The following is a 19,362-nucleotide window of genomic DNA, read 5'->3' on the forward strand; positions in this document are numbered from 1 at the left end:
CACTTATTCTTCGTGTTTGTATCACTTCGAATAAAAGCATTTCGAACATTGAAATCATTTATTCTCAGGAAATGGGAAATACACCAAGGATAGGCGTATAATTAAAATACGTTGGATACTAAAAAGAAAAATTCAAAAATGAAATACCTATTGAAATATAATCTTCATTTCGGGTCATACACTGTGAGGCATAACTATAAAACCACCCTAAAATTTTCAATCGTTATGTATTCTGGTCAAGATAAAAACGAAGCACTTTTTTCCTAGGGAATATAATCTACCCTTCTCTGGGGGAACATTATTTCTAAACACGATTTCAGACATGGCATACTGGGTTCGCTTTTACTTTAACGACAATACATAAAAATTGCAAATTTTACGGTGGTTTTATAGTTATGCCACGCAGTGTATAGACCCGAGGAAAACAGTGAGGGTAATTTAATCGAACTTTCGAAGATTCAGAAAAGAGTTTAACGATTGCTTTATAACTTTCTTTCAAGGAACTTGATGGTAGTTCTTAATTTATTCATCCTAGTGTTCGTTTCGTGATTCAATACATCTACAAGGAATGCAGGCAGTATAGATAAAAATATTTTGTTTCATGTTTGTTTTTATGTTACCCTATCGGAGGGTAATTTACGTATGTTTGGTAATCATTATTTTCAATTCAATTGATGTCTCAACAACGGACGCAATTCTTCGATAGAGAAAATATAAATGTGAAGAAGGTGATGGAACAGTGTTTCGTCCCGATTCGATGACTACGGTAAACGGATTAGAGATCGTCGTCGGAGTCTTGGAACCGTTCGTACTTCGTCACCGATCGCTGGAAGGTCTCGTAATCCCTCTTTTCGTCGTCCTGCGTCAGTGATTTTCCCCTTTCGAGGGATAGGTATATCAGTAATGGACAGTAGGCGACGTTCATCAAACCCACGATACCCATAACCCATTGAAACCCAATCGCCTTCACCATTTCACCGCCCAGAATTGGCCCTGGAAGAAACAGTCGTCTGATAATCAATTTCACTTTTCATGTAATAGTTTCTTCTGGTTTTTCTTTATAGTTGGCTTGGCAGAAATTTTCATATGCTTTTAAAAGCTTATCGATAAACTAAGACATTATTGTGCTTCGTTTCTTTCACTTGCTGGAATTCAAGTGTTGAGCATTGTTAACAATATAATGAGAATTTACAAAACTCTAATTTCTTTCAACCTATTTCAAGAGGTGCCACTGATCCAATCTAAGAAAAATATTAATTATTATACATAACTGTGATAGAAGTAAAAAAAGATGCCAAATGGCAACGAACGAAAAATGGTACCAAACGCTTCCAATTGTCAAATAATTTGATGTTCCTGAAATCCTGAGTAAAAATAACCCAGACATCGTGTGTCGGAGGGTTAAACACATAATTAGATATTTAATCACGAGGTGTCGATATTTCTCGTAGTAATATAGAGAATTTTTAGTGAATATAATGCAATATTGCACGGTACGCCAGATATTATTGAAGAGAGAATACCGTACCAAGGGAGTAAGCCAAACTGACGGCCACTTGTTGAATCGAGTAAACAGGACCGTAATCGCCATTACGGTCCACCAGACTGGCCAGCAGAGGCACCAGAGCAGCGTCCGCCACACCGATGCCCAAGCCCATTCCCAGATGCGGCACAATCAGCTGCGACATCGTGGCCGCCGACGGGATCAAAATGGCGCTTACGCCGACGACGAACATTGCCACAACGGCGACTTTACTGCGCCCGTAACGATACGCAATCATACCGAAGAAATTGGTCCCGATCAGATACCCGACGCTGTCCGGAATGAACACCGTTCCCAGCTGCCATTTCTAAGCGAGACAACATTTTTCCAATATTCAGGAATCGTCGACTAATAGACCGTGAATGTTTATGCAAATTGACAATTCTAGATATGAACTTATGAATATGGAAATGAGATAAAAATTTATTTCCTGTAGCAGATGTCTTATTGTATACTGTATATTGACCGATACTAGATGACTTGATGTATACTGGAACAGTACGTTCCGAGGAAACTGGGTACCTTTGGCTTGATGCGAGTTCGCAGCCAGATTGGTAAGCACGGCTCCAAGATGGCCATCGGCGACGTCGAACACCAGATGGCACCGAATATAATCAGGATGTGCGGATCGGACAGTAAATGTGTCCATGACGTTTCTTGCTCCTTAGACTGAATAATACACGATTCGCGTAAAAATTACATATATTAGGCTATTTTTATTACTTTGTAGTAGCATAAGCATTGTCCATTGAGCTTTAATATCCCCCATACAATATTTAGTTCAGACTTTTAGCCATATCACAATGACTTATCGGATTTACTGCATGTTCGATAAGTGTCCTAATACTCATAGACGGGAGTGTATGTATGTATGTACTTCACATTAATCTGAATTTCAATGTAACACTCACCTGGACGGTTGTCTCGATGTCCAGAGCAAGAACTTGTAAACCTGAAGGGAACACGTGACGATTAAATTATCAGTTCTCTGTGCTGTGACGTTAGAAGATTGAAAATCCAGTGACGTGTCGAATACATCGAACTCGCTGCTTCCTCAATGAAAAAGGAAACGAACGTATATTTATAGTGATTCTTTGGAGGACCCGTACATATGGCGACGACGATCAGACACGAGACCAGCAGGAACGGTGCCATTTTTCCCTCAAGATCGTAGAGCACAGAGCCAATAGGGTAGCCGACCAGGACGCCAAGGGCGATACTTCCGAGAACGAAGCCCATGATCTTCGATCTCTTGTCCTCTTCCGGATATTGGGAGGCGACCAAAGACATCCCTGAGACACCGATACATGCTGAGGATATACCCTGGATGCTTCGGGCTAGGAAGAGGACCTCGTAACTTTGTCCAAACGCGAACACTGAAAACCATTAATGGTGCCATCCGTTTGAGCATTACAGGACTCTATAACAACTTTGATTCTCGAGCTTCTCATCGTGTCCAAAGTCGTTTCGCCGTTATTATCGGTACATTCCGTGACGGAGAATCTGTTGACCTTATAGACAACTTCGATGAAAGGCTAGAGAACAGACTGTGTTAAGTTAAAACCCCTACCCATCGAAGAACCATTGAATGGAATGTACCAAGTTGTAGGGAATGCCGTTTTGGATATGAATTTGACTAACCAATTTTCGTAATTGTTTAGAATGGAACTTGGAGTCGGGGGGTTGCGATGACATTTTCTAAACGTAATCCATAAGAACAGGAGCAAACGTAGGACTTTATTTCTCCTCTTAAGTATCTTATTGGGTTAAGAATAAAATAGAAAACTCGTTGTATCCGCAATCTAAATAGTTTATTTATAATGGATCTCGATTCGGTGATCGCGATTTAATTCCGATTCTAAAGGTCCATTTATTTTCGGAATTTTTGTAATAGATTAGAATTGTTGTACTGTAGAAGATAGAGAGAGAAAGAGAGCTTACACATGGCAGCGAGCAGGAGACTTAAATTTCCAAGGAATAACGGTTTGGTGTATCCCAGGGTGCCGGTTAGAGTGCCCACGGCTGGGTTCAGTATTAATTGTACAAGCGCCTTCGAGCTCAACAATAATCCCACTCGACCGTTTTCGTCGTCCTCGGTGTTTGTCGTCGAGTTGCCGTCAATGGTGCAGAGGTAATCGGGAATAATCGGCACTAGAACGTGTAAATTCCCATGAAGATTCGTGTATACATATGCTCATTGCATCTACTCACGTAGTTTCTTTGTTTGAACATCATTTTTATTAATTCGAACGATTATACCCGATAGTTTTTTCGTTGAATTGAGGTGAAATTATATTACGCAATTGATATAATAGAGCGATAAATTCATACAGAAAAATACCAAATTTATGCAAAATTTAATAGGCAAGAAGATTAAAGACATTCGATTCTTTTTGAACCAGTGATTTTTTACAACTTTTTTATCCAATACTATATTGAAAACTCAATACATTTTCGTCGCGATTCCGACCAATATTAACCTTTTCAAAATAGTTGTATACATCACTTAGTAAACTAATCCATCTAACTCCACAGAAATAACTAAAGTCACTTGGTCCAAATTTAAAAAAGTTGTTCTTGTTTCAAAGGGTCTTCGCATTCGGTTTATTATTCGAAAAAGATTATAGTGTCGCAGCTTCCGATTTACCAACAACGGTGAGCAGGACGTTGTCCAAGAACAGGCTGAGGTAGACCACCGCGACGACGATCGTCCGCGAATTCCTCGGATTCCCGAGCACCATCGTCGTCGTCGTGACGAGTCCTCGATTAAAATCTGCCGGTAAGCACGCGATAGATCAAGGTCGTTTGATCCGTCCAAGGGCATGCCGTCTACCCTCTTGAATATCTTCCTTTATCCCTTTATTTCGTTCGTTTCGTCGATCCTTGTATCGACGTGCGTTAATAACAATTAATCCCTATGTGTCCCTCGAAATTCTCGCAAACCCTCAGTTCCGATACGCAGAAACCAGGAAACTGGATACATGACTGGAACGCGTTCCAGTCCCGTATCGCGCTTTTATAGCGCTCGAAGACACAGTCGCGTCCTTGCGCAGAAGCTTTTTGCTAGATTTCCTCGATGAATACCGCGGTGACGTCGATCGCGGGGCCATCCATGGGGAGGTTGTGTGGGCCCTTTCCACGAGCGAACGCGTTCGCCGATTTATCGCCGTGATGGCCGCCTTATCGTGGCCCAGCAGCTGCCGCTGTGTCCCCCAGCTTTTCATTATTTTTCCACGCGACCTCATGGCGCGGAAGTAAAAAGCCACAATGTGTTCGCAGACTTCACTCACGAAGGCCGACCAGGGGGATTCTTGAAAAGTTTACAGTGAAAAAGACCGTATGTAATCAGACACGCTTTATTTCGTTTTTTTAAGTTATATATCGTCGAAAGTACACTACCGTTTATAAGTATTGGGACATTCGAACTGTATGGCAAGAATTCGAGGTTTCATAAAAATTATATAATTTGGGTCATATTTATTACCTTATATTACTGTTAGTGTTAACCATCGAGTTTTGCAATCCCCGAGACAATATCTATTTCTGAATTTTAACAAACTCTAATGCTTTGTTACATTCACTTTACATTCGATAAGTGTCGATTAAAACGTTTCAAGCGAACTTTCCAGTCTGTTGTCAGTTCTCAGCGTGAACAGGGTGTCCTGGCAACCAGATGAGAGGTCCTCTGACTACGGCCCTGTCATCGATATTCCTCCGGAACGTACACCTGTGCCCTGATTGCGGAATTACGATCGACCCTAATGCAATTTCGGTAGGGGAACACGCGAAATTGGTTCTCCGTTCACGAGTCCCTCCGCTGCAAAAGGGGCCCGGCTTCGTTTTCTACTTTAATTACGACCGATAATGGCGGTCCATTTCGCTGTATCGCGACACGTGGAACTCCGCGGACACGATTTAGCAAACGCTGGGGATATTACTTGAAAAAGAATTTCTTTTTCAACAAAACTTGATGACATTTATATATTACTATACTAAATTTCTGTGAACATCCCCAGTCCACTATTAACTAATAACCATAAAAAATGCACGTGACCTTAAACACTCAATAAAAAGAAGAAAGACTATAGTCATTCAGCATATAGAATAGAAGTCGATAGAATCGACGATATTCTATTTCCCACGAAACGGTAGAAAACGTTATACCCGACACGTGAAGTAAACAGAGAGGGGTTGGATGGGGTGGGGAACTAAATCACTGTGGAGCTCGATCTCGTCGAACGGGGAAAGGATTTATTTAATCGTGAACAGAATTTTCTACGAGGCGCGTGACTACAATATGAACGTCCCTCCCCTCTGAATGGCGGTGTTCCAGGATCTCAGAATCGCGTTATCCTGGTCGGTTCGTCCTCCTCGTCCTCCTCGCGGATCGTCGCCTCCATCTGCGCCATTCTCGGGCTGGACGAACGGATTGGATAGATCTCGTCGTGGTTACGCGGATTAGCCCCGGCCAGGTTGCCCTCGGCGTACACGTCCGTCTCGATGCGGGATTTTTCGTCTTTCGATCTGCGTTTCCGATGGCACTTGGGCCGCGCGTAAGCCGAGTTCACGGTGCTCCTCTCCACTGTGTTGGTCCTTGACTGGAAACGTCGAGTCCTCAGTTCTTAACGTAACGTTCGTATACATACACGCATTTATTTAACACTAGAACTACCAAACACCTCAAAAGGCTTCTAACCAATACGCACTGAAGTGGAAGAGATTATCAATAAACTACCGATGTAGTAGGATGTTAAGTATAACTCAAATGTGTTGCAAACGATGCCTCGTGAGAAAAATATTTTGCCCTACCTTCTCGACTTATTTTTCTCGTGAAACACCGATTAATTACACCTTACTGTAATACTGTCGTTCCTCTCGATAATACGTTGACACGAAAGCGTTCGAAGGGCACATTTCCACATCTACTAGGTGTACAAATTAAGTCATGGCGCCCACAATTAATTGTTGACTCAAAACTGCCATCATTTTTTCGAGAGGGGATTCATCAAAGATTTAGAAAGCGATGAGGAATATTTTCGTATCTAAACTGCATTTTAGTTTGTTTGTAAATAAACAAGAAATCTATGAAAAGAAAGGCACAAATTAATTTGCACACCTAATACAGTCAGGTACTAAATACACTAGTTTGTTAATTTATGTACACTAACGAACACATTAAAACTACGACAAAATGCTGAAAAAGTGCGATTCGGGGGAGGTGGTGGTATGAAAAAAAGAAACGAGAAAAAAAGTCTCACGTCCGCATTCTCGATGCAGACTTGCGGTATCGTGTAAGAGTTATTCACTTCTCGCATCTCCGTGTGGAATCCGTAGTTATTGTATCCGGGATTCCTTCTCGAATCGGGGCTTCTGCAGTGGCTCAGGTACTTCTGATTCGGGCTAGAGCTACCGTAGTAGTTCGGGTACGCTGACGAGGCCACGTGCAGATTCGTCGTGCTCCCTACGCCTGTGTGCACGTAATCGTAAAACGGACGACTCTGCGCAGAAATACGTACATGTTACGGATATTGCCCTGAATCGAATCGAAGGTGAAAATCGACAGGAAAATAGACAAATTTAGAGGGATGATTGAACGATTTCGATATAAAAATCCACTACTGTGTGTTCACTTGAGAGCACAAACGCGGTGATTCTTAAATATAATTAATTACTTTAAAAAGAAAACACACATATTTCACCAGAGAATGAACAATATTAGGTGAATAAACATTTCTAACCAATGGCGCGACAATTGTTTGAATATGAAGCAAAGAATTGAAAATAATCAATATTTAATCATTTGCTTGTTTTAGTAATTTAATTTCCTCGTTTTTATATATAACGCGTATTCACTGGTACCTGCTGATTTACTAATGCATCCACCCCATTTAACTATAAAATATGATCAAGAATTGTGATCAGGAATTCATCTCATCTCTGTTCAGTAAAATGTAATTTCCATAACCAATTTAGGGATCAGAACGACGCCCGTCCGTAACGTCGATAATGTATAGCTTTCAAGTGGAAGCGCAGCCTTAAGTCCAGCTTGGAACCAAAAGCCTTAGAAATGCCACGGTATCTGACCTGTCGCGTAATAGTATTTATCCTCGGATCGGCTGTCAGGTCCATCGATCCGAATCGCTGGCTGAACTCCTTTCCCCTGGCCAGGTGAGTGACCATGTAATATGTCCTCGGTATCAGTACACCGATGATGATCAGGTACGCGGTGCCTATTATACCGAAACACACGACCATGTCCCGGCACTCGGGCTCCACAAGAATGAAACACGTGAGCCATATCGCCCAGGTGATCAGCAGGCCGATGGAGGTCCCGAAGAAACACTTTCCTTCGCGATAATTCCGCGGCAGTTGGGCGATGAAGAAGCACACCACGAACAGCGTCACCAGCAGAAATATATCGTAACCTGGAAAATACGTTTTTATCGCGACAAACGATACCTGTGCTTTTATCGGGTCAAAAATCCCAACAGTGCTTTTATCGAGAAAGCACTGGATCAAGTCGAGGCTTCGTGGGTCCACGTACGATAAACTCCTATTTCTGTGAGTTAGTGAAAACCTTAGGTCACCCGTACAGAGATATTCTTGTACAGTAACCTTACGATTATTGTCACAACTATACCCAGAAGTTACCTTATGGTCATAGGAACAAAGGTTTCTGTATTCTGACAATTTCATATGGACTGAGATCGTATAAAAACAAAAGTGGGTGTATAATTTGTTTTTTTATCTAAATTGCCAACATATTCTTGTTATATATCTGTTAATTAAATTTAGAAACCGAAGCCAGTGGATTTATTTGTTTCATGCAGTAATGCCAAACAATGTAGGCTCCTTTTTTCCACGGGCCCTAGACACCTTATATAAATCAAGGGATTAAGTCACGATATAAAATGGATCCAGAAGAATGTATTCGCTACAAAAAATTCACATCGATCGACTATCATGAAATAAAGATCAAGAGTAGAACCTACCGAGAAGACCGATGAACACGAGGCTTCTGACGATCACAGCCGAATCTTCTCCACCGAGCACGAAGTACATGATCGAAATGGCGATCTGCACGCCGAACATGAAGAACACCATCAGACCCTGCAGGTATCCGTTGATATGGGCGGTGAACACGCCACCTTTCGAGAACACCAGAAAGAACGCCCTGGACAGCATCACCGAGAAATCGACGCCGAACGCGAGCGTTACCACGAGGATTTTCCTCGCGTTCAATGCTTCCGCGCCCACATGTCCGTCGTTCATGCAAAATGGTAGCACGGTCAGCAACGTGAAAACGTCCGCCAGTATCAGGACGATCGTCAACGCGGGATTCCCGTCGAGAACGTCCTCGACGAGGAAACGGTAGATAATAAAGGCGGCAATCACGCCGCAGGCGAACGTGCCGCACACCACCACCGTCAGGAAAATCGGTATCCAGCTGCCCGACTTCAATAAACCTCTGTCGAGTGTATCTGCGGCAGAGTTGAGCAGAATTTTATTCGAATAATACACAGTGAATAGCAACAGTATCTAAGGGTGTCGTTCTGAGTTTTAAACAACTTAATGAGATTAAATAATTGTTCGACAAATGTCGATTCATTCATAAAGAAGTATTATTTTATTGTAAAAAGTGAAATTTCCACGTTTAAACAATTAGAAATGACGAAATACTTTTTTTATCTTTTATTCGTTATTCGAAATTTTTTATCTAGATAATGAGTATGCCCATCTCTGATCTACGGAACAGGGAACATACGCCAGGAACGCTGAGAGGACCGATCGAGCGACCATTTTGTCGGGGGACCTTTTTACGCTCGCGAGGCATACCGGTTTCTCGAGATATACGCGAGCGAGTATACCGGGCGTCTCGGAGAAGTGGATCGCGGATGTTTATGCGTTTATAGCGTTCACTTTAATTTGGAAAATACAATAGAACACAAAAATTTTAATAATTTGTAATAGTATTTGTGGGTTATTGTTAACGTAGTAAAGCAGGGGCTAGTACAAAATTCAAAATTAATTTTTAGATCTCACAAGGAAAGGCACGGAAGTGTCCCCCCTCCGATTTTTATGAAACTTCGTATGTCTATTAAGCAGTGAAAAAGAAGGGATACGTATTTTTTTCATCGGCTTAGACGCGACTTTAAGGGATGAAATCAATCCTCGAAGTTTAAGTATAAAAATACCTTTGGTGACACCACGGGGGCCGAATCTCTTCTTGAAGTTCAAGCAACTCTCGCAGTTCTTCGCGTACTTCTTCAAACAGAGTTTTGGCATCTTTGGCACTCTGGACTCTGGAATGACCCGGAACTTCACGTTCGACGGTTCCACCCTGTGGACAGAGATTGCTCGATAGAACCGTCAAGTTTACCACCAATTAGTGTAAGTGCAATTTCGAAGGGATGGATAATAACAGTTCTATATGATCGTGTATACTGTAAATGCATAAAATCCACAGTCTAATAATAAATAGATTCCATTATTAACACATTAAAACCCTCAACGCAGCAAAAATAATATTCCATTCAACGTTAATTTTCTCATATTACTACCTAAACCTGCGAATTTCCATAACCATCCGCGGTCTAGTAATACGTAACAAGATTTCCACATTCACCACACCAGTTGAAGATTAAAATAAACGACACGGTCGATCTAAGTACCATTTTCTCCCAGAAAATTTCTATATGCAGGCATCGTTACAATCTACTTCCGATAATTAGATTCTAATATTGCCAGTAAGGCATAGAAAGCGCATTCTTCTCGCCTGGCAAACGGTTGCACGAACGATCCCGTGGTTAATCGAGTTAAAGTGAAACACTCTCTCCAGGTGTCTCGACTAAATCCGTACGATCCCTCCTACCTGTACGTAGCGATGTCGACCAGCTCTTGCTGGCTCTTCATCGCGGCGATGTACTTAATTGAGTGCAATTTCGGCAATATCCGTAGAGCGTGGTACACCTCGTTGTTGTTACGGATCTCGTGTCCCGAATTCGGATTGAAACGGGGCATCACGCATTGTTGTTGCTCCATCGCACGAGGACAGTTACGTTTCTGAAGATCCTGAAGCACCTGAGCCACTTCGACGATCGCCTTTCCCACGCCAAGAAGATGGGACGAGTGGATCACGGTTTCGCCAGCTGCCTCGAGGAAATCGTCCGTCGAGGAGATTTCCTGCAGCAGGTTCGAATCGAACGATGGTGTCCTGATCACGTACGATCCCGATGGGATCAGATCTGAAACGGAATTCTGCTTAGAAAACGACATTCAAAAGACAAGAGGAAAGGCTTGTATTGTTCGAACGGAAGGATTACATCCCGAACCTTCGTGAACCCATCGTGTTAAACCGATTTCGGGGGCTCTAGCATATAAATCCAATTACGATAATCCGTTTCACAAACTCGATTATTCGCAATTTCACGCGGGGAATAAAGTGTATTAAAATACGTGCAAGTTAATCGTCGGTGCAACAAGTGTCGAACGTGGTCCGTGGATGATGTCTGAAAATACTTGAAGATTCCAAGAACCTATCATCTAAGTACACAAGGAATGATTGGTGGAATCGTGTCTATTCTACAGGCTATAGTCACTTATTACTCTTACTCTACCTCGCCATGTTTAGGAAACCGATTCTAAGGTACTAAAAGCGTTAATATTTTTCGATCTATACTTGGAAAGGTGTAAGAAAATTTCTAATCAAATTGAAAATATTACCATCGACGTTCGATCCACCGATCGGCAGAACGATCCACGTTTTCTTCGGACCTTGTAGCTTCTCCCCCTTCTCGATCCACTGTCGAATCTCGTTCCTGCCTCCGATGACAGCGACCACCGCCTCTGTATCGTTTTCATCGAGTTCCACGTTACTCGAGTATCTTTTCACGCACAGACCGGCCTCTTTCGTCGTGTCCAGGAACAGATTCAACGGGAAATCCGAGTCGACTAACAGAAGATCGATGGTCTCGAATCTGGTGGTCAAGTAGTGGACCATCAGGTTGATCAACGGCCTCGTTAGATTCTGCTCTTTGTACGTGGTGATCGGCAGAACACTGTAGTTACGAAATGGCTCCAGGATCGCAGCGTATCCCGAGTCCAATAGAATTCCCAGATCGTAATTGTCCACGCAGTCGGTGTCCACCGCCGCTTGCAGGGCTTGTTTGTACACCGTCATCTCGTCGCGGCAGGTGTCGTACACTTTTATGCCTGGATTCAAACGGGATTCATATTCGTTAACACTAAAACTACCAAACCAGTCGTAATGACTGGTCAATACACTCTTACAACGACGATGAAAATGTTATGACAATACATTTTCTCAGATCTTTTGCGTCTTTTATTACTATACGAGGGTGAAAAAATTTCTAAATTTTCAAAAGTTTTTCACGTTTATCCAACGATCGAAGGAAATATGCGTTTATCATCGGTAGTTCTAGTGTTAATTGTATTTTGGTATCTTGTAGAAAAGTTTTTATATAATCAAGAACCAATAATCATTTCAAGACTATTTCAAACATTTTTTAAATTTTACTTTATATATAAACAATGTATTTTCCCGTTAAAAAATGTTCCAACTATTGTTAAAGTAATAAAATAGGCGTCCACTGTAGTGGACAAATGCAGTTATCGGGTTAAGGACGATCTTTCAATATGGAAATTGTATTTTATATGGTATTCGCGAGCTTTCGTCTTCTTTTTTGCTGTTTTTCGTCTGCCTTCAATATTCCCACGAATCGATATCGATAGAAAGTCGTTCAGCTGGTCCGGTGATTTCGTTCAAATGATTATTGCGGAATGTTCGTCTCACCTATCGACAGTTCAGGCACGAACTCGTATTTGTTCAATGCGTGGACCACGTAAAACGCCGTGGAAGCTTCCTGAAGGCCCTTCGTGGACGTGATATTGCAATATGGCCCGTGATTTATGTCCAGGAATACTGTAATCGAACGGTATACCCATAAATGATACCTGAAACGGTGTGATCTCACCGATCGCTGTACTTTCATGAATACAACAATTTATTCACGAAGTACCATTTAGATCGGAGTTCGGTAAATTGGAAATACTCTCTTACAAGACAGAACAGCGTCTCCAGGTATCTCGAACAAGCTCCGATTCTTCGGGCACACGTCCTGATCCTCGAGGGCCATCGTCAACCAAAGAACGTTCAAGTACAATAAAAGCTTCGCCACCATCATTATGTCAATATGCATCGATTACTCATCGATAAATATACACGTGAACGCAAGGAACCAGCTAAACGACATCAAATGAAATGATCAGGAAGTCGACAAACGGTCCCCTCATCACTCTCTTCCTGTTTAATCGATATTCCTTCGGCCCTTGTTTCCACTCGAGTTCTCCTCACTCGATCCCGGAAACGTCGGTCAGGATCGTCGAACACCCCTCGACCATCTGAAAAATCTTATTTTCCACGTTCGATTCGATCACCATGATTTCCACGTTCGTTTTTCCCCCCTCTCCCTCGTTCTCCAAGAGATCGAGAGGCTCGTTGGTCCTTGCCGCCCGAGAAAATGACGTCCAGACACGCGGTCACTTATCGCGATCAGTGTCCAACGGGAGCGCGTGATCCACGGGATTAATACCGATCGGATCCATCAAATCGCGTGATAAGCACCGTTACAGTGGATAACAATAGCCCGTGGACACACGATACCCCTCTCACTGTTTACGGTTATCGCCGGTCGCATTTCACATTTAATAGAACAAGCCCTCGATTCCACCTGGGTTTGTTAGGTTAAAATCTCCTCCACGATTGATCGTTGTGTATGGCCCCTTTAACGTTTCTTTCTAGGACTGATTGAGTCAGACGGAGGGCAGTTTGTTTGGTGGACACCCTTCCTCACGCACTTTCCATGACGATAGAACATTATATCGATTCGGTACCGTTGTCCAGGGGGGTGGGAGGGGGCGGAGCTGGGTTGGAACACCTGGAGGAACTGGCCTTACGCTTCAGGAACTAAATGTATGTACACTGATCTTGTACGTGGGGACCCATATCGAGTCGCATACTTCCTGGCAGTTTCCTGGAGACAAATCTCTGGAGGGAACTCGGTTGATTTAAATACTGAAAGTGGATTGAAGTTTCTTCTCTAAAGACTTTCGAACAACTGGACTTCTATTTCCAATCTGAATTGGTAAATGCTTCCTTGGTGAATTAAAAGTGTTATCTACAGTCTCGGATCTCTTGTGGACCGTGTCTTATTGCCTTCTAGACATCTGATGTTGACACTTTGGAGCCACACTGGTATACACTACCCCTGTAGGCAAGAAATGGTAAGATTCACCGTTCATTTTAATTCATATATACCACCGCCTCGTATTACTTATTGGTACAAGCACACATTCCCCCGTGCATTCACTGGTGAAATCTGTATTGTATCTTCTATATTTAATTAACCACTTTTTTCCAATTTTTCTAATTGAACTCTATAGATTATAAAAAGATAACACTATTATTATTTAAACTTCGGCTCTAATAGTCAAAATGTCTGGTCAATGCACTCTTACAACGACGATTACAATGTTATGACAATACATTTTCTCAGATCTGTTGAACCTTTTATTACGATACGATCCCTGAAATTATTTTTTCTCCACAATTCGACAAGTGTCCCAATATATCTGAAAATATCGAATTCTCAACACTCTCCCGCGCCCACGTACACCTGTGACCACATCAAAGAAATCCTCGATTCGCCCCTCCCCACCTCTGGGGTGTTTCGAATCGTTTTGGGACCAGCAGTTCACCACCGTGCTTCACGCTCGAACTATCTGGCCCCGGTTCGAGGGCACGACTGAACAACGCCGCGTTTTCGGCGTCGCAGCGCGTACGAAAGTTTCATGACCGCGTGTCGAAGGGAAGCAGCAGCTGTCGCGTACTGTGGCACACGACAGTGACCACCGTCACGTGAAGCCGTACTCGAGGTCCTCGCTCGCTCCCACCATTTTATTTCTCTCTTTTTTTTAAACGTATTACACCGTACGATGGCCACGTTTCTGCAGCCATTTAAGCGGCCTGCGCTCGCGCGATCTAATTGACAGCCGGGGCTCTTTTCACGGCTTGGATCGTCGTGCACGCGAGCGCAGTAGAAGGGGAAGGATCGACACGAGGTCCCATCGATCTTGATCGAATGCGACGTTAGACTTATTTCTTTTTTTTTTTTCTTTTCACTCTAATCGGTAGCTAACCCAGTTCGTGGATTTATGTCGCGACGGTCGGTTTCATTGAAATCAATGCTCGCCCCCGTCCCCTTGCGACTGGATGGGGGTTGAGACCTTCGGTCGTCATTTTCGAGAAGGCCAATCGTTTTTGGCAGTCGAGGCGAACTGGAACGGATTTCAGACGGGAATTAAAGTGTTTCGGAGGAACGAATTTTGTGGATAGTGATTACTGCGAGAGTGAGATAGTGGGGAAATTGTCGAGGATTTGTTGACACGCTGCTGGAAATTGTTTATTGCGCGGGAATATCGGTTATCGACGTGTGTGACACAATTTTTGGAGTTATATAATGCCGGTGATTATGAAATATTTTGGAGAAACGCTTTCGTATTGTTGTAATGTAAATCTGTATGACATCGAATAAGTGATGAGTGCAATTTTTTGTAGATTCTTTGATTATACCACTGTCATAATCACCGACACAAATGGTGATTGTCGTGATCGATCGTTTTTATTTATCCATTTTGTATTTTATGAAAATTTCAAGACAGAAGGTATGAACGCAAAAATAAAGTCTATAATTGAAGAGAGTATACGTACAAAGTGATGTGTGTTATACGGAGTGTGCGTACAAATGATAAAGTGTGTATTGTGTTTGTAGTAATACGTTCGAAGGAACATAAAACATTCCATCGGCAAACATGGGTTAAGTGCACTTTACATATTATTATTGGAGGCCTCTTAGACGCATTATTAGCATGAATATGTTAAAGATTTTATGGATGGACTATTATTGTCACGTGGGTAGCTGTATTTAAACACTTTCCTCTTTATCATATTTTCTATGAATAAATAAGTTATGTGTCACAGAAAATGAATAAATTCTTCCGGGAAGATCAACCGTGTTAAAACGATATTTATTAAGCTAATACAATAGAATTCTGTTAATCCGGTACGTTCGGGACTTTAGCGCTAATGGATTATCAAATATACCGGATTATGGGATTATACCTAATATAGATATATTGTTCCGGTTGCCTTAAATATTCTAACTACATAAATATTATGCATTCCTATCCTATAGTAATTGTTGTTGCCTGCTTCAACAGGTTTCTACAGAAACTTCCTGCCCTTGTTAAATTCTTATGATTTTTTCAATGAAAAACAGTTAAATGGGACATGTGCGTTATTTATGAAACCTTTCACTACCTCTATCCCATACTTTTCCCAAAACGTCGGAAAGATACGAGTCCGAACGAGGCAACCCAACATCCTGATAGTGGATTCTTCGCGATAAAAACAAAGCAGTCGATGTAATTGACAGCCAAGGCCCGTTGTCTGCGCGGCGACAAAAAAAAGTAGGTGAACCGGCGGATTACCAGCAGCTTTTAATTATATCAGATTATAAGGAATCGTGATCGAAGGTGACGTGCGGCTCTTCGCGGGCGAAAGAACGACCTAGTTCAGACCTCTCGAACTTCCGCCTCGCACAGTTTATTTAATGAAAGAACACTTTGACCAACAAAACTCTAATTATTACAATTAATACGTTATTACTAAGCTCGCTAGGCACACTTTAACTTCACATTTAAGTTCCCTAAACGTCACCACTAATACCGATCATATCCACTGGTCAAAATATCGACAATTGCATCCGATACCACCTGATAAGTGATATATCTTAATGACTTTCATCCCCTATGATACAATCAAACATAATCGACAGTCCAAATGTAATTAAAAATCGACTTCTAAACTTGTATAGAAAATTTTCGAACACTATTACTACTGTACACGTGATAGATGCTATACACGAGAGTCAAACAGATCCATTATTTCAGGACACCGAGTATCGACTAGACTAGGAGTCGACGTCGTGTAACTACGAGGGAGATCGGTGGGGGCAAGCCTCTCTCTCTCTTCTCTCTCTTGAATTGTTCATTTATTAGCGTAGTCGCGTTTTAAAATCTAGAACAAACTATGAGGATAGGGTGCGCGGGGTCTGGACGTCTATAAATTCGGTCCTAGACTCCAAAACTTGAGATTCATTCCGCGGCGAGCATCAGTCGCGAGGAGGTCGTCCTGGGACGGGCTTCGATCTGACCGGCTGGTTGCGCGGCTAAGGCGCCGATCTATAAAACCTGAGGGCCGGTAGTCTACTCACAGGAAAATACGGCTCCGGCTTTCAATCCTACTTAAAAACGAACCGTTCGAGGTTGTATTAATATCGACAGTTTAATCTGTTAACGTATCACATACTAACAGTATTGGTAAATAGTAAAAGAATAGAAGTTTATCTGAGACATAGTTTTTGACTCGATATTATAAACACGTATATAAGACAGTAATGAAATATGAAAAGTGTTTTATTTTGACACACTTCTTTTGTTAATATTAGTGAGCTCTTAAGGGGTTAATACTTTAATTCCCACCGCTATTGATATTCTGGTAATGATTGCCTTCATCTTCGAAACCCTTGTAAAATTATTAGTTCTTCGATTAACAACAGTCAAATCTGTACAAGGTATTCAAGCAGCGTACGAAATATAGTAAACGCAACGTCATTTATGTGGAAGCTCTTATTTCTCTGGAAACCGAAGGCAAGGCAATATTCGTAAATCGAGTTCCTTCTTTGAAATGCCAGAAGTTGAAAATTCTTAAGGAAAGATCGATCGAGCTACTCCAAGAGTCGGTGCCGTTTGAGGATTTCGTTACATTTTCTTTTTATTTGGAATAGACAGAAGCAACCTAAACATGCGTTAGCCACGCGCAAAACGTTTATTGGAATATACAAATATACATCTAAATTATAATGATATAAAAGTTTGAAATACAATCCGTTTCTTCGTCGTACACTTTGTTCCTTGCTTACACCGATAGATTCTCGAGCCATCTGTTTCTACTTTCTATCTTGCTTACACCGATAGTAAGGGACCGCGTGTGGTGAGATCATGGGGTCATAGAACCCCCGGTGGAGGCGCCAGGGACCCTGTGTGGTGAGAACGTGGGGTCATAGAACCCCGAAACATGCATGGAGGTCAGTGGGCCACGTTAAGCACTCCGTGTTTACTTCATATTTGGACAGGTCTCACGACATTATATGGACAACATTTGTGTTGAACAAGCACTCGACTTGTAGCTGAAAGAACGTAGATTAATCTCCTGCCAGTGGAAGTAACAATAAACGACCAGAACACTGTTAAAATCGCAATTTATTTGCAACGGCTGACACAGTATCTCGTCCTGCGTACCCCGTTTAGTTCACTTTAAATAGATCTTCCAACGTTCTATGGACAAGTTACGTCTTGATCAAGCATTCAGTATGAAGCTAAAAGAACGTAGAATAATCTCCTGTCATTGAAAATAACAATAAACAACCGGAACACTATTAAAATCGCATTTAAACGCGGAATACCACTTTTTTATGACCGGTGGCGCCATCCGTGGCGAATCGCTGAAACTGCTAGCCATATAATTGGCTAGTAGTTCAGCGATTCGCCACGGATGGCGCCACCGGTCAAAAAAGTAGTGGTATTCCGCGATTAAATGCGATTTTAACAGTGTTCTGGTTGTTTATTGTTATTTTCAATGGCAGGAGATTAATCTACGTTCTTTTAGCTTCAAACTGCATGCTTGATCAAGTGATAAGTTGTCCATAGAACGTTGGAAGAGCTATTTAAAGTGAACAAAACGGGGTACGCTTCGCGAGATAGAGTGTCAACCGTTGCAAACAATTGAGATTTTAACAATGTTCTTGTAATTACTGGTTCCCACCTACCAGAGAGTACTAATCTGCGTTCTTTAAACTTCCAATGTAATCCATGACGAGGAAAATTGATGCTCGTTTAGCAGTGTAAATCCGATCGAAACCTGTGGCAAGTACATAACCACTAAACAGGCAACACTTTTCTTCGTCATGCACTACATTCGAAGTTTAAAGAATGTAGATTAGTACCCTATAACAGCTGGTTCGTCTTGGCCAAGCACTCAAGTTGTAGCTGAAAGAACGTAGATTAATCTCCTGTCATTGAAAATAACAATAAACAACCAGAACACTGTTAAAATCGCATTTAATCACGGAATACCACTATTTTTTCGACTGGTGGCGCCACTCGTGGCAATTCGCGCAAACTACTAGCCAAATCATACCGACAGGTGAGTGAAAATTCCTAATGTTGGAAAAGTGCGAATATCTCAGTAAATAGGCGCTTAAAATGAACGCAGTTGGTCTCAAATTACACCTGATGACTCAGTGCATCGACTCAATACCGCAGAACCCCATAATCAGAAGAATCATTTCTGTCAACACTGCATATGTAACATATTATCACTGGTAGAAATAATTCCTCCAATTATGGGGTTCAGTTGCATTTGGACGATGCACTGTATTGTGGGGAACAATTTAAGACTGGCAACATTAACTTTGAGCGCATAATTACTGAGATATTCGCATTTTTCCAACATTAGAAATTTTCACTCACCTGTCGGTATGATTTGGCTAGTAGTTTGCGCGAATTGCCACGAGTGGCGCCACCGGTCGAAAAAATAGTGGTATTCCGCGATTAAATGCGATTTTAACAGTGTTCTGGTCGTTTATTGTTATTGTCAATGACAGGGGATTAATCTACGT

General features: G+C 41.9%; 2 protein-coding genes across 2 annotated transcripts; both read right to left on the minus strand.

Annotated features, from left to right (window-relative positions):
* Positions 1–775: 775 nt before the first annotated feature.
* On the minus strand, positions 776–4,284 carry LOC107193507 (synaptic vesicular amine transporter). The gene is made up of 7 exons (XM_015583006.1): positions 4,191–4,284; positions 3,485–3,694; positions 2,653–2,919; positions 2,449–2,495; positions 2,066–2,206; positions 1,529–1,850; positions 776–993 (listed from the first exon to the last, which is right to left on the minus strand). Exons 1-7 carry the CDS (start codon positions 4,282–4,284, stop codon positions 776–778), a joined length of 1,299 nt encoding a protein of 432 aa, XP_015438492.1.
* A 1,585-nt stretch (positions 4,285–5,869) lies between these two features.
* On the minus strand, positions 5,870–12,747 carry LOC107189012 (protein bride of sevenless). Its single transcript, XM_015577821.1, has 9 exons — positions 12,624–12,747; positions 12,357–12,485; positions 11,267–11,755; positions 10,416–10,788; positions 9,739–9,884; positions 8,536–9,024; positions 7,628–7,968; positions 6,802–7,041; positions 5,870–6,141 (listed from the first exon to the last, which is right to left on the minus strand). The coding sequence occupies exons 1-9, from the start codon at positions 12,745–12,747 to the stop codon at positions 5,881–5,883; spliced, it is 2,592 nt and encodes an 863-aa protein (XP_015433307.1). The 3' UTR covers positions 5,870–5,880.
* Positions 12,748–19,362: the final 6,615 nt, after the last annotated feature.

The sequence above is a fragment of the Dufourea novaeangliae genome, unplaced genomic scaffold (genome assembly GCF_001272555.1).
Source record: "Dufourea novaeangliae isolate 0120121106 unplaced genomic scaffold, ASM127255v1 scaffold9, whole genome shotgun sequence".
NCBI classification, from domain to species: domain Eukaryota; kingdom Metazoa; phylum Arthropoda; class Insecta; order Hymenoptera; family Halictidae; genus Dufourea; species Dufourea novaeangliae.

Excerpts from the sequence above, each read along its gene's own strand:
- LOC107193507 (XM_015583006.1), bottom strand. The coding sequence starts at position 4,284 with ATGGTGCTCGGGAATCCGAGGAATTCGCGGACGATCGTCGTCGCGGTG. Across the intron at positions 3,695-4,190 it reads CGTCCTGCTCACCGTTGTTG|TGCCGATTATTCCCGATTAC; the intron begins GTAAATCGGAAG and ends TACACGTTCTAG. Across the intron at positions 2,207-2,448 it reads AGACAACCGTCCAGGTGAGT|GAGCAAGAAACGTCATGGAC; the intron begins GTTACATTGAAA and ends ATTCAGTCTAAG.
- LOC107189012 (XM_015577821.1), bottom strand. The coding sequence starts at position 12,747 with ATGATGGTGGCGAAGCTTTTATTGTACTTGAACGTTCTTTGGTTGACG. Across the intron at positions 12,486-12,623 it reads TGGAGACGCTGTTCTGTCTT|TATTCCTGGACATAAATCAC; the intron begins GTAAGAGAGTAT and ends GTTCGATTACAG. Across the intron at positions 10,789-11,266 it reads CGGTGGATCGAACGTCGATG|ATCTGATCCCATCGGGATCG; the intron begins GTAATATTTTCA and ends ATTCCGTTTCAG.